This window comes from Rhinolophus ferrumequinum, chromosome 13 (genome assembly GCF_004115265.2).
Source record: "Rhinolophus ferrumequinum isolate MPI-CBG mRhiFer1 chromosome 13, mRhiFer1_v1.p, whole genome shotgun sequence".
In the NCBI taxonomy this organism is placed as follows: Eukaryota; Metazoa; Chordata; class Mammalia; order Chiroptera; family Rhinolophidae; genus Rhinolophus; species Rhinolophus ferrumequinum.
Genome location: NC_046296.1, coordinates 46182597 through 46197894, shown reverse-complemented (window position 1 = coordinate 46197894; position 15298 = coordinate 46182597). Strand labels below are relative to the sequence as shown.

The 15298-nt window shown below is 41.4% G+C and overlaps 2 protein-coding genes across 2 annotated transcripts in view; one reads left to right on the top strand and one right to left on the bottom strand.

Annotated features, from left to right (window-relative positions):
* Nucleotides 1-9705, bottom strand: part of EIF2AK2 (eukaryotic translation initiation factor 2 alpha kinase 2) — a 28146-nt gene extending 18441 nt beyond the window's left edge. The window contains exons 1-4 of the mRNA XM_033124390.1: nucleotides 9450-9705; nucleotides 4025-4159; nucleotides 3549-3669; nucleotides 1849-2003 (exon numbers count right to left, since the gene is read on the bottom strand). Of these exons, the coding sequence (XP_032980281.1) occupies nucleotides 1849-2003; nucleotides 3549-3669; nucleotides 4025-4143 (395 nt within the window). The 5' untranslated portion in view covers nucleotides 4144-4159; nucleotides 9450-9705. The remainder of the gene's footprint in view (nucleotides 1-1848; nucleotides 2004-3548; nucleotides 3670-4024; nucleotides 4160-9449) is intronic.
* A 91-nt stretch (nucleotides 9706-9796) lies between these two features.
* The window catches only part of CEBPZOS (CEBPZ opposite strand), a 48866-nt gene continuing 43364 nt past the window's right edge, over nucleotides 9797-15298 (top strand). The window contains exons 1-4 of the mRNA XM_033124401.1: nucleotides 9797-9925; nucleotides 10300-10529; nucleotides 12685-12817; nucleotides 13050-13257. The gene's annotated coding sequence lies outside the window, so the exon portion shown is untranslated. The remainder of the gene's footprint in view (nucleotides 9926-10299; nucleotides 10530-12684; nucleotides 12818-13049; nucleotides 13258-15298) is intronic.

Genomic DNA, 15298 nt, shown 5'->3' with positions numbered 1-15298 from the left:
CATTTGTCAGAATAACCAGGACGGATTGACAGCTCAGCTTGCATTTTCCAGGCAATTTCTAATTCTTTGTTGCTTCATTCAAAGGTCTGGCTTAAAGGATCTAAGTGGTGACTTTTTTAATTCCCTAAAGGTCAAAAGATATGAAGGTAGAGATGGAAAAGAGATGACCCAGTGAATTTTTCAGAGATGCTCAAATGGGAAAGAAAAAGCCAGAAGAGAAAGTGGGGCTTCTACAGGAAAAACAATGAAGTCACAGTGTTTTGTAGGGAAGGGGCAAAGCAGGATTTTGCTCTAACCTCAGCATTTTCACACAAAATGCTGGATTATGTGCACAAAATCCTAAGAAAATCCCCATAGTGCAAAACCCCCATGCTGAAGTCCACACCATACTCATGTCAGATGCAAGAACATTTGTGCTTAGGCCAGGATACTTAGACATTTATACAAGAACTATTTTTTTTTAATTTATTGGGGTGACAATTGTTAGTAAAATTACATAGATTTCACGTGTACAATTCTGTATCACATCACCTATAAATTACATTGTGTGTTCACCACCCAGAGTCAGTTCTCCTTCTATCACCATATATTTGATCCCCCTTACCCTCATCTCCCACCTCCCACCCCCCTTACCCTACAACATTATTATACAAGAACTATTTTTAAGGTGACAAAGCAATGGACAAAATAAATATCATGGAGTTATTACTATACATTACTACAAAATTATTCCAGTATTATTTGCCATAGAGGGAAACACACCCAACCAGGGCGACTCTTCCCCTTTAGGCCCTAAAGCGAGAATTAGGGAGCTGGGCTGAGCGACTTCAATCATTTCTACAGGTTCTATTTTCCCTGGGCACCCTCTAAGAAGATTTCTGCTCTTTTAGGAATCTAATGTTAGAGTACTTAATTCACAGGAACCAAATAGGTGAGCTACAGAAAAATGAAATAGTCTCTTAATTTATTGAGATTGACACACAGAATTCACTTTTGACTATTTCATTCCAAGGAATAGTATCACATTTTTCTCTTCCTAATTCTGCCCTAAAAGCCATCCAAGTAAAAGTCAGACGTAAATAGCTCAATTCAGAGGACAGTATCTTCAAGTGTTGTTTGGACTATTTGTATTTAGATTTTAGATTTTTTCTTCTTCTCTTATAAAACTGGTTGGTTGTAGCTGAGAAACAATCTCCCTCATACTCATTTGTTTTCTGTTTTTCTCAGTCTACTCCTTTCTTTAACCTCACTTACAAGTCTTAGCTCACTGGTGACATTCTCAGTGACTCTGATGCTCTAGTCAGTCCCCTCGCAGCAGATTCCTCAAATCCTGGCCTCCTCACAGTCAAGGTGAAACCCATTACTTCTAATACATGGTATTTGCCTGCAGAGCGATATACCATTTAATCAAATTTGAAAGGCAGTCACTTGAAAAGACAGCACTCTAATCTGACAATGGTGAAAAGAGAGTCATTCCACATGTGTGGCAGAGCTGTCTTCACACAGCCACTCCCACTGCGACCTCAGGGGTAGGCAGGTCTCTGCATCCCTCAAGCAGGGCACCTCATTCGCTCTTTGGTTTCCTGCAAATTAAACCATCCAGCTATACCTCAGAAATAAAGGATCACCCAGATTTGATCAATTATGGTACACGGGTTCCAAGTGTTCAGCAATAAAGCATTTCAATATTTTAATTACAAAGATGTACAATTGCTCATAAGTCTTATAATACCTTCCACGCAGAATGTACAAAAAGACCAAATATTTCTGGAAAATTCGACATGAAAATAAGCTCATTCTATTGCTTAGATAAAATGAAGCAGAAGGAAAAACCGAACTACACCTCACCTTCCGGGCCCAGCCGTGCTCAATTCACAAGTAGAGGTAATTTCATAATTTATAGGTAGTTTTGTCTTCTGGGTTATCCTATTAAGAATGCCTACGTAATTCCCAGTGGTTAAATCTGAAGCATCTTTTGCTGACACTGATAAAGAACTAATTTCCTACAAAGAAAAAAAAATTTTGTTTAATATAGATGACAACCAAGATTTAACGCTTTATTATTCTAATAAAATTACTAAATGAGCCTTTGAAAGACATCTTAGATTTTATGTATTTCCCTACTACATTACCTTGAGTCAACATGTAAGTATATACTTCCTCTACCAGAAAAAATCCACAAGAATAAATTTTAACAATAGGAAAGGAATCATCCATTTTCCTTTTATAGTTTCATAAGGAAAAATAAAATAGTCAATTTTCTGTTTTTCTATGCAAAATACTGTAACACTTTCTAGCTCGCTATACCCTTTGTAAATCTCAAAAAACACGGTAACAAATATTGAACAAAAGCTATATCCTGGATGACAACTTAATGGGAAAAATGAATATAATAGTGTCATTCCTTTCGTTGTTATCTCCACCTTCTTTTATTCTTAATCTGACAAAAATCTTGTCCAAAGTTTTCAACTTTATTAATCTTATTAAACAATTAACTTTGGGCTTTATTGATCTTCTTTATTATTGCTTTGTTTTCTTTTACATTACTTTCTGCCCTTAATGTTATTATTTTCTTTCTGCTGCTTTTTTGAAGAGAAGTATTCTATTGTTCTTTTTCTAACTTCTTGACTTGGTTTTCTAGCTCATTAACAATTTATGAGTTTGTGATTTTCCTGATTTATTTTTTGCAATTGTGATTAGAAGGGTGACATTTTTTAGGAAGATTTTTCAGGAAAGTATCTTAAAAACTAAATTTTTCCAGAAGTTTCAATGTCTGAGAATAACCGTCTTTTATCCCACATATAAATGACTTCTTGTCTCATTTCACAGCTGCTGTTCCCCTGTCTCCTGGCTTTTAATGTTGCTATGGCCAGCATGATACTTTTTGTCATTTTTCATTTTACGTAATTCCTTTCTTCTGCCTCCACTTGAGGATTCTCTCTTCATCACTAGACTCAGTACTTTCACAATAATTGAAGTTGCTCTTGGTGGTTGTTTTTCTATATCTGTTGAATTGTTTTAATCTTCCACCAGGTCTTTCTTAATTTCAGAAATGTTTTCTACTGAAATGTCTTCAGATAGCTAGCTTTTTCTGTACTAGTTACTCTGTGCTCATCTTCAGAGATACCAATTATAAATATGTTGGTTTCTCCATCACCTGCCCTTCATATACATCACTTTCCTCACAATCACTTTCATCTCTTTGTCCTTTTCTTACTGTATTCACTCAGTTAGGTAGAGGGACTCCTGCCAGCACCTGTCAGCTCATTTTTCTCTGTTTCCTTTCCATGTTTGCTCAACTTTAGAGTATGTCACTGCTCTCAGCACTCTAAATAGGTATTATCCAGCTTTGCCCACTCTTTCCTAGGCATACCTCTCATTCAAGGTTCTACAGAAATGGAGACAGGAAAAAAGACTGAATTAAATTTCTGAATGTAAAGGAACTTGTGAATGGCTTTATTCTGTATGTGGGTATTTTCTCACAGAGTAAAATACAAAATATATTTGTGAGTCCCCTTTCACTAGGGGAAAAAAAGATAATTACTCACCTCTTTTTCTTTATTAAGTATTTCGAGAGCTAATTTGGCTGCAGCATTTTTTGCTTCCCTCTTTGATCTACCTTCAGCTTCTGGAAATTCTCTTTCCTCTATTATAACTTGAAATGTATACCTGATTACAAAGAAAATAGTCACAAAATATTATTAAACTCATGCATTATCTAGTATTCCAATCACCATTGCCTCTTATGACTACCTTTCAAGGTTTTAATCTATGTTCAATATAGGGTTTAAGCAGTCACTTCCAAACAGCATAATAACACATCATCTTGAAGCATATAAAAGCTCAAACCCTCTTTTTTCTCTAGAGTCCTCTGAAGTTACCATTTTATGCCCAAAGAACTCTCACAGAACTCTGTGGCAACTTTGCTCTAGAGCTAAAGTATTGACTTCAAAATTGTGCCACAGTTGCCATTCTCCTCGTTTACATTTCATAGGGATATATGCTTTTCTTAATAGCATCTTACCTGACATCATGCGGGGGTCCTCTCTTGCCCAGTTCACGATACTTAATTTTTACGTTGTTCATCTGCTGGTATTTATTAAGTTCTTCTAAGAAGTAACCCAATATAAAATCACTGGCCATTTCTTCTTTCAGTAACCTACAATAGAAGTGATGTTTGAAAGAAGTGACACTCACGGAACATATTTAATCTGATTTTCCCAATCCAGTTTAGGAGACAAAATAGGATAAGAAGAATTTCCTTTAGTGACTCATCCCAGCCATACATAAGTCCAGAGAACAAAACTTTCTTACAAAATCTTTCTTTCTCTCTCATGGACTGCACAATCAAGCTAATTGCTCCCCAGTTTTCTATTTTCAAAATTCAACTGGCCGAAAAAGGAAGGGGTGCTTCACTTTAACTCTGCTCTCTGCTTCCACTGAGTGTCAAATGCAAGTTTGTCCACCTGCCTGAGACAGTAAAAGGGTGATTTCTTTCACGTCCACCTCAGTGATCATCTATTGTTGTTAACTCTAAACTTTGCATATCACTTATGAACCTCTCTCTGAGTTTCAGATCTTTCTAGCTAACATCTCCACTTGGATGTCTTCAAAGAACTTTAAACTCAAAAGATCCAAAACTGCATTTATGATCTTCCCTTAAGCTGGTTTGGAGTTTCCTTTCTCAGAAAATGACTCCACCATCCATCCATGTCTGAAAGCCATGAATCTGGGAGGCACTGTTGACATTTCCTTTCCCTGCTTTCTTAGTCCTAACCCCCAAATCCTTCAACTTCTCAACAACATCGACAGCCTCCATCCTGGTTCAAACCACTGCCATCTCACTCCTGGACTGCTGCAAGAACCTCAGAACCAGTTCCTCACAGCCACTGAAATTCCTTCGCTATTCTGGGGCCATCATGATTTTATTGTCATCGTGGTAAAATATACCCAACATGAAATGTACCCTTTTAACCATTTTAGAGGGTACAATTCACAGGTATTAAGCACATTCACAGTGGTGTGCAGTAATCAGTGCTATCCGTCACCACAACTCTTTTCATCTTCCCAAACAGAAACTCTGTACACATTAAACAATAACTTTTCAATTCCCTGTCCTCTCAGCCTCTGGTAACGAACAATACTTTACATCTTTATGAATTTGCCTTTTCCAGGCGTCTCATATAAGTGGAATCATACAACTTTTGTCCTTTGTGTCTGGTTATCTCACTTCGCAAAATGTCTTCAAGGTTCATCCATGTTGTAGCATGTGTTAGAATTTTCCTCCTTTGAAGACTGAATAATATTCCACGATATGTATATACATTTCATTTATCCATTCATCTGTTAATGGACACTTGCATTCTTTCAACTTTTTGGCTAGCGCAAATAACGCTGCTATGAATACTGTTGTACAATTATCTATTTAAGTCCCTACTTTAAAATATTTTGGGTATATACCTAGAAGTGGAACTGCTAAATCATATGGCAATTCTGTGTTTAACCTTTTGAGGAATCATCAAGTTGTTTTACACAGTAGTTGCATCGTATTATATTTCTACCAGCTATGCATACATAAGGGTTCCAATTTCTCCACATCGTCACCAATACTTATCATTTTCCATTTTTCAAATTTAATAGTAGTCACACTATGATCTTTTAAAACATCAATCCAATCATACAGTCCCCACAAGCTACCAAAACTGTTCTTGTCAAGGTTACCAATGGCTTCCCCATCTTTAAAACTAATAGTCAGTTCTCCTTATCTACTTGACCTTAAACCAGCGTTTGACATGGCTGCTCATTCCCTTTTCCCTCCTGTCCCTTTTTAAATTTGGACTTCTAAGACACTACATTTTCCTGGTTTTCTTCCTTTTGCACAAGCTGCTCCTTCTCTGTCTCTCTTCTCGGTTCTTCTTCATCTTCCTTCTAAATATTGTCATGTCCCAGGGCCCAGTCCTTAGATCTCCTCTCTGCTGTACCTACATTCACTACCTTGGTCATTGCCTCTAGGCTTGTGGCTTTAAATTCCACCTATGGTTCCACTATGGTTCTCAAAAGTACGCCCCAATTGGCTGTTTCCTGACTCCTAATGGCTTCTGTCCAACATGCTCCCTCCTGAAATGTTCTTGACTTTATCCCTTCTGCTCCCTTTGCCTGTTGAACTTCTACTTCCTATAGATCTCAGCTCAAACGTCATTTCCCAGAAACCCTAGAAGAGGTCCTGTTTTGGTGCTCTACCACAGCCCTTGTTCCCATTATTGCAACTGCTTATTTAACTGTCTTCCAAGAGACCACGAGCTACAAGAGGGAAGGGACCAGGCATACCACAATGACATTATTTACTCAATAATGAATACATAAATACCAAAATATCTCCAGATCACCCTCACCTTCATGACTTGTCACAAGCTTTTCTCTCTGCTTCGAATGCAGTCTCTTCATCCTCTACCTACCAGGCACTTCTCAGTGATGCGTGAGGATCAACACAGACTTCTCTGCTGCTGGAGGGGCAGTGCCCCTCTATAGGTCTGCCACTCCACCTTGCCCAGCAACCTTCACTGCCCTCACTGCTTTCCAAAATAGTCAGTGAGCTCTTTGGGGAGCAGTTTCTACGTCTTACTCATTTTTGTATCACCAACACCCCGTAGCAAGTGGTAAATGCTGAACACTAAGATGGTGTATAGTTGAATGAGAGAATGATTAATTAAAATTAAGTACTCCCCTTTAAACCTTCTCATCTTCTCCCTTTTCTTCGCCTGTTGTTTTCTGTGCATCTTTTCTTCATTCATTCAGTAAGTGCTTATCAAATGTCAGGGACTGTTCTGATACTGAGTATACAGATATAAACAAGACAGAACATGTGCAGAAATAAATAACAGGAGTGGGTATTATGATGGCCAGATGACCGAGAAGTGCTATGATGAAATTAAACAGAGATATGGAATCTTAGAGAGTGAGTTGGCAGGTGGGGGCAGAAATATGATGGAGGTGGTTTTAGATACAGTGGTGAGGGAATAGCCTCCTTAGGAGGGAATATTTAAATCAAGCCTGAATGATGAGAAAGCCCATCATACCAATATATGGGGGAGGAGTAGCTCAGGCAGAGGAAACCCTGGAGCAGGAGCCAGTGCAGACTTTGGAGGGATAACAATAAGGCCAAGGGGACTGCTGCACCGTGAATGAGGGGTTAAGGGTAGGAAATGAGTCAGAGAGGTGGGCAGGTGCCACAGCACACAGCCCTTATAGGGTATGGATGTTACTCCACTAGGAAGCTATTGGAGGATTTTAAGAAGAGGGGTGATGTGACTGGATTGATGTTTCAAATGACCCCTCCGATGCTACGGAGAGTACGGAGAATGCTGGGTATGGAAAGGGGAAGCAGAGCATGAGTAGAAGTTGGGAGACCAAGCAGAGGCTGTGGCAGTGGCTTGGGTGAACAACGGTGGTGAGCAATGGTGGTGGCTGGAAGCGAGGTGCTAGAAGTGCCCTGATCTGAGCAAAGGCAATACCTTCTCGTCAGTGCTGAGGGCGGTGAAGAGAGTTAGGCGTTAGAGCCACAGAGATCTGGGCTAGACATCTCTCTGAGTCTTTGATTCATGACCTAAAAAACACCTGATTCACAGGTTGTTGTGAGGAATAAATCAGACGAAAAGCATCTGGCACACTGGTGGGCCCCACTAAATGGTGCTCCTGGTCTGCAATTCCAAAATCCAAAAAGCACTGAAAAACTAAGGTTTTCTTTGTTTTCATTTGTTTTGTTTTTGGTAGATTTGTAGCCCCTTATCTAAACCTAAACTGGCATGATCAATTGAGTGTCTGTATCATACTTTGGTGCCTATTTATACATTTCACTGCAGAAATATGTTTCATTATACCTAGAGTGTCACCCCCAAATCCTGCTGAGAGCATTACGTAATAGACAGGGTGTATGCTGTATTGCCTTTCTAAAATCCAAAATCTCTGAAGACCAGAACACACCTGGCCCAAGGGTTTCAGATAAGGGTCTGTAGATGTACCATTATTTTCAGAAACCAAAGTCTCATTTAGTTTAGTCACAACCATGAGACCATACATCAAATTGGAGGGGGGGTCACAGATCTCAGAACAGCAGTTATGGAAGAGTCCTTAGCAATTACTTAACCAGAAGTCCTATCAAATGCTTTTACATTCTCAGCACTGTTACCTCTTAACTGCTGATCAGCAGAATGACAAGCCAGTTTGACTTTAAGTGAAATATACGTGTAAACTAATAAGGTACTGAACTGGCATGTTTGAAAAGTACTTACAAGTTTTGGGGAAAAAGAAATAGGTTTCTTTTTAACTACTTTTAATACATAGTTGTCTTAATACTAAGTTACCATTTCCCTAAAAGAAATCACCACAATAATCTCTAACAAACGGTTATGTGTCCATTTTACTCTTGCCCAGAAGATACTTTGGCATTCCCCTTAGGGCAGACGTGAGCGTCTGCCGGCCTAGCCCCCTCCAGGGCCTGCACAATGGTTGGCATGCAACATGCATTCAAGCAGTATCTGATGAATTAAACGAATAAACCAGAGATCACGTGTTGTGGATCTTCAGGTTCAAATAAGCAAACTGAAGAAAAAGAGCACAGTCTGCCCAAGATTCTAAGTTCCTAAATGACAGCAGAGAGTGTATATTTTAGCTTCTAACTGGCAAGGCATTTTTAGTACTAAAGAAATCACAGGTATTAGGAAGTCTCATTATTCTGGAATTCAAAAGAGAATTTATGAATTACCATTCATTAAACAACTATTTAATGAGTGCTGGGGTTATACCAGTGAACAAAACCCTGCTCCGGTGAACTTACCAGTGGAGGAACACGGACAAAGCCATAAAAAAAAATCAGAGCGATATATTGAAAACTGAAGTAAAATAAGGGTGACAGGGAGGGGCGGGTGGGGTTTCTCTTATAAGCAGGTTGTTCAGGGAAAGCTGCTTTGACAGAGTGACACTGAAGAAATGCAGGGGACACTGAGGGATGGGCCTATGCAGGTATCTGAGGGAAGAAAGAGCTTTCCAGGAAGAAGAAACTGGCAGTGCAAAGACCCAGAGGCAGGGGTGTATGCTTGGCTGCGTGTCAAGAACAGCAGTGCGGTCCGAATGGAGGGAATAAGGGGACTTGCCTGTGAGCCCAGAGACGGTGTTGAGAAGTATGGGGGGGGGGGCGGGGAGGGGGAAGAGGGTGTAAGGGGTCGAAATGGGAAGGGAGGGGGGCAGGAAAGGGGTTGGGGAGGGGGAAGCCAGGCAATTAGGAAACAAGTGTAACTGTCTAGGCAAGAGATTTCGGGCCAGGGATTACAGAGCCAATCTATAGGTAATTCAGGGCTGCATATTTCCCATCTCTCTGTCAAGTCATAGGGTCGATCTATTTTCCACTCGATTCCCTCGCCCCCCAACGCCGTCCTGGGCTATTCGTTACTTACTGTGATAAAAACTGTTCACCGGAAGAAAATGGATTTCAGTTCCCAGCACGCTGCCCGGGTCCGAAAAGGTTCCCGCACCTCGCCAGGGGGCCTGAGCCAGGAGTCAGGGGCCTCGCAGCCGACGGAGGACGCGGGCTGCGCGCGCGCCTCTGCACCCCTGTGCTCTCCGCCCCTCGCCGCCTCCCGCGCTGCCCGGCGCCCCGCCGCCCAGTTTACTTCGCGCCGTCACTGTCTCCCGAGGCACTGTCCGATCTGGACACCTCGGTCTCAGTTTCGTTTTCTCTGCGGACTCCGCCTTCCGCTGCGGCCGCCCGGCCCCCTCCCGTTTTAGTCCTTACTGGATCCGGGATCTGGAGACTGACGTTTCCATTGGGAGTCCGCGCGGCAGGCACGCACGTGCCGCTCCTGCTCCTGGGCGCGCGTCCAGACCCTTGTATCCCCACCCGGGCTTCTGGGGCTGTCAGGACCGGGTACAGGTAAGGATCCGTAGGAGGTGGGGAGGACACCGAAGTCTCCGAGCGCCCGTGGCGCGCCAGGCACTCGCTGAACTAGGCTCCAGGATCAAACATCCCATTTCCTCTAACACGCAAACATTTGGGGGTGGGGGTCAGGGTGGATAGTATCAGCCTTATCTTACAATAGAAGAAACTGAGTAAATTAACTCGCCCAGGGTCTTGCCGCTGGAAAGTGGCAAAGCTAGCATTCAGTTCAAGGTCAGGCCCCTAAACACCAAAGCACTCGGTCTCCTTTCCACACTGCTGCCAGGTCACATACAAGGCTGGGGATGAATTGGCCAGGGGAATAATCTTCCTTCTGTCTGTTTGCACCCATCCAACCGCTCATTCAACAGATACTTGCCAGCCGCTGTACCTACCAAGCACCGGCCCAGCAGTTAGGTGAGCCACCTGCTGCTCCTTAAGGGACCTCATGGAGTTTACTACCAAAGCCCTCATCAATAGTCCTCGATTTATAAGAAATCCTACTCACCTAATGGACTATGACACACTCCCAGAGTAATACTGATTCATTGACACGGTGACTAAAGAGTGCTGAGGACTTACTTTACAACAACACTGCAAGGTAGGTGCCATTGCTGTGCCCATTTCACAGATGATGAAACTTAGGTCTGAGGCACAGAGAAGTTAAATAACACAGCTAGTAAGCAGAGGGAGCTAAAATTAGAAGCAGGAGTCTGTACCCTTAACACCTTAGCTAGAGTAAAAGAGAGAGGTGGTCCTAAGTTGGACCTCAAGTATACATTAAATACTGCGCATTGGCTCCAGGAGTCCTTTTCCACTTCTCTTCTACATCCCCTCATTTTGCAGGGTATCAATGGCTAAAAACTACGTTTTCCTTGTAGCTTAGGTCTTGGACATGATTTAAGTCTCCCAAATGTGAAGCACTTGTGGGGTGTTTGGAATATACGAGTAGATGGGAGGCAGAGCCATCTTTCTGTGGCATTTCCAGGCAGCAAAAAGCTCCAGCAGTGGTGGGTGTTTGCAGGAATCCATTTGCCAGCCTCAGGCAGTGGGGTGGCTGTGGCAGAAGCAATGGCAATAGCAATGACACGTTTCCTGACATTTTGAAGCCCGGGAACTGCCCAAGAGAGCCTAGAAAAGAAAATGATAAGCTCAAGTACCGTCAGAGGACACAAACTTTTATGATTGCCCCAGAAGAACCTCTTACATGGAGCTTCAGGGCAGATGTTGTAAAGATCAGGTGCAGAGCCTGATGCCGCAGGTAGCAGAATTTTAAAATATAAGTTTAAGATGTAGCCTCACCAAGTCTTTTATGTGAACATTAAGGGCATTGATTGGGAAAGAATGAGGCCCTGGGAACTTGGATGGATTTGAATGAGTCCAAGTACCACTGCCCTCCCAAATTCTGTTGAGTGTCCACAGTCCTTCCACCTTTGTTTGCTAAGGATGGTACAGCCTACGTAGCTTGAAGATCCTGAAGTAGTCACCTCCAAATGTCCCATCCTACCTCATTCCTTCACTCCTAGAACTAGAATCAGATGCTAGGATGCCACCAATGGATACCGACAAGATCTGATCCAGAGGAGGTAGTTTACACAATAAAAGAGTTGCAAGATTTTACTAATTTTTTCCCCAGCAGAAACCCAGGAAATATGCATGGAAATGGTTCTAAAGGTAACAAGGCAAAATAAATATAATTTAGATTATGCACTCAATGTGCTGGCTCCAGCAGCGGGGAATGGCTCTAATGGTTTGTTCAGTTGGTTTATTACAATCTGGCCTCAGGGTTGGCACACATTAAGTAAAACTGTGATGTCAAGTAATACAGAGGAAGAAATCAAAAGGAGGGGGGTTATCACTTTGTGAGGGATATAAATGTCTAAGTATTATATTGTTTTGTACACCTGAAATGAATAAAAAAAAAGTATGTAGGGAATGAGGAACATTGGAATAGATTAATCATATGCAACCTATTCATTCACTCCCTAAACATGGTCCCCAAGAAAATCCAAAGGATCCTCTTTCACCAGGCATTGAGAAATATATTGGAGAGGGGGAGCATCAGCATCCTTGAAAATTCTGTAATGAATGGTGACCACTGCTGGTGGGGAATGTTGATGGGAGATGCTCCCTGATTTCAATGTGTACTATGGCTCCCAGAGTAGCAAAGGCCATGTGGCAACACTTAAACCCCAAAGAAAGGGCATCAGGGTCAGAGCAGTAATCAGAAAGTTTCAATAACCAAAGATCTTCAGTGGTGATAAACTGGTCCCGACATTCTTAGGACTCAAAAAAGATGCTAGTCCACAGGCATGTTACACGAGCAGCTATCTAAGGCTCTATCACTCCTGCTCTATCAACCCAATCTCTGAACTCATGGGGAGTTTCCTGTGGCCAGATGATTGAGAAAGAAATATTCGAATGAAGCACAACACACTGCCATTAATCAGAAGTGGATTGAGGTATTACAATAGCCCCGCTGGGAGGTGGTCCTAAAGGATAGTGGGAGAAAGGAAATCTTCCCAGTGGGCAGAATTTTGAGCAGTACCTTTAGTTGTCACTTGGAAAAAGAGAAAGCCAGTGGCTTGGACAGAACCAATGGCTAACCATTTAGCTGGATATTCAGACATTTGGAAGGAACAAGATCAGAGGGTCGATGATAAGGAGGTCTGGGGGAAATGATGTGGGTGAACCACTTAGAACAGACACAGAGTTAGGAGCATATTGGGTTCTCTTGTGAATGTTCACCTCCACAGGCACGCACTTCTGAGGAGGCTATTGAGAAGCAAGTGGGCAAGACGACTTCTATGGATGTCAGCTTTCCCAGCTACCCCAGTGTTTTTTCAAAATGAATGAAGAGGCAATGGCAGCAGGAATTGGATGATACATGTGAGTTCATCAACAGGGAATTCCCATCCAGGCTGCTGAGTACCTAGCGTGTCAACAACACAGACCAACCCTGAGCCCCCAGTGTGGATTCTCATACTCCAAGGAAGACCAGCCAGTCACTTTGTGGCAGACTGGTTACGTGGCGACCTTTCCATCATGGAGTGGGCAGGGATTTGCCCTCTGTGGAGTAAACATGTATTCCAGCTATGGATTTGCTTTTCCTTCCTTGCAGTGCTTCTGCCAACACCATCATTGTTGGACATCCTGAATATCTTGTTCACCATCATGTTATACCTCACTAAGGAACCCATTTTGCAGAAAAAGAAGGCAGACACTGACTACCATGGGATCAATGGTTTTATTATGATCATCACCACCAAAAAGCAGCTGGCCTTAGAAGACTGTGGGATGGAGTACTGAAGACTCAGTTACAGCCCCAGGTAGGTGACAACACAGCAAGCTGAGTGTACAGTCCTTCAAGTACAATATATGCTCTAAACCAAGTTGCTGTTTCTTTCACGGCCAGAATACAGGAGACCAGGAAACGGTAGAAGTGAAAAGCTTGTCTCCCACAATTAAACCTAATCACACACTTGCAAAGTAAGTGCTTTCTTGCTCCTATGACATTGGGCTGTTCTCCACTAGGAGACACATAGTTCCTTGCGCAGGAACTTGAGAGTGCATCTGGATTTTACAGGTTCATCATGCCATCAAGTCATCACAAAAATAAGGAAGTTAGCAACTGGGCTGATTGATGTGAATTACGCCGGGCAAATAGTGATACAGCCACGCAGTGGAGTCAAGGATGAGTATGTCTTCAACCCAGAGGTTTCTTTGAGGTTCTTTCTGGTAATTACATGTTCAATGATAAATGTTGATGGAAGTCTAAAGCTGTCCAACACAGGCAGGACTGTTAAGGTCTCAGCTCTTTCAGGATTGTTGATTTATATCGCCCTACTATGTAGTTGGGGAGACTTCTAAGGGCAAAGGGAACCAATGAAGAGGAAATTATAAACACCAATGATGGTCTCATGACCAGTTTCAGAATGAAGCACCATAGAAGCGGTGCATGTTTTTTTCCTTGTTTTGTTTTTGTATGTATTCATGAACTTCTTTTAATGGCTTTCCTCTTTCCTTTTATATGAGGTTTGCTGGTGGTGGTTAATTTTATAACTTAGTCTTTACATTAGAGTATCTTAAGGTGGGATCGTGACTAAAACAGAAGAGGAAAGAACATCGCATAGCAATGGGTATAAAGATTTAAGGGATAGGGTATGCATGCTTTCATTTGAATAAGGGAATGACTGTATTAGGTGGGAATGTAGTTTTGTTTGCTTGAAAGATTATTGGTAGAAGGAGTGGACTGTACTAGATATTAATTTTTATTTAGTTTCCATTCTTATTCTCTTCTATGTCTCCTCATATCCTGGATTATAACATATAGAGGGTAAAAACTACATTTTCCAGATTTCTATGGAGTTAAAGTTCTGGATATAATTTGAGTTCTGCCACTGACTGATGAGCAGTGGGTGCAAGATTTGGAAGATGGAAACGAGGATAAGGCCATCCTTCTGTGGTAGGACAAGCTGACAAGCAAGAGCCCCTGCTCAGGAGTGTAGAGGAAGCATCCTTGTCTTTTTCCTAATGTTAGAGGAAAAGCTTTTTTAACTCAACATACTACTGGAAGTCCTAGCCAGAGCATATTTTCTAAATTAAAATGATAAGCGTACGTCACAATTATCACTGTTGTTTGTCCAATATTAATTCTTCCAATCCATGAACGTGAAACATCTTCCATCTATTTGAGTCTTGCTTTAGTTTTTTTCATCAGTGTCTTATAGTTTCCAGTGAAGAGATCTTTCACCTCCTTGGTTAAATTATCCCTGTTTTATTCTTTTGATGCTATTGTAAATGGAATTGTTTTCTTAATGTATCTTTGATAGTTTGTTGTTAGTGTATAGAAATGCAACTGATATTTGTATATTCATTTTATATCCTGCAACTTCACTGAATTCATTTATTGTAACAGTTTCCTTCTCTTGCCTAATTTTTTTTTTTTTTTGGTGGAGTCTTCAGGGTTTTCTATACATATCATCACATCATCTGCAAACAGATAATTGTACTTCTTCCTTCTTGTTTTGGATGCCTTTGATTTGTTGTTGGGGAGGTTTTTTGATTACTGATTCAATCTCTTTACTAGTAATTGGTCTGTTCAGATTTCCTATTTCTTCGTTATTCAGTCTTGATAGGTTGTTTTCTAGGATTTTTTTTTCATTCTAGGTTATCTAATTTGTTGGTGTGTAATAGTTCATAGTAGTTTCTTATGGTCCTTAGTATTTCTGTTATCACTGGTAATGCCTTCTCTTTCATTTGTAATTTTATTTTTTGAGTCCTCTCAGTTTAGTTTGTAAATTTCTCACTATTTACAAATAATACCACAATAAAATTTTTCCTTCATGTATCCTTATGCAAATGAAGGAG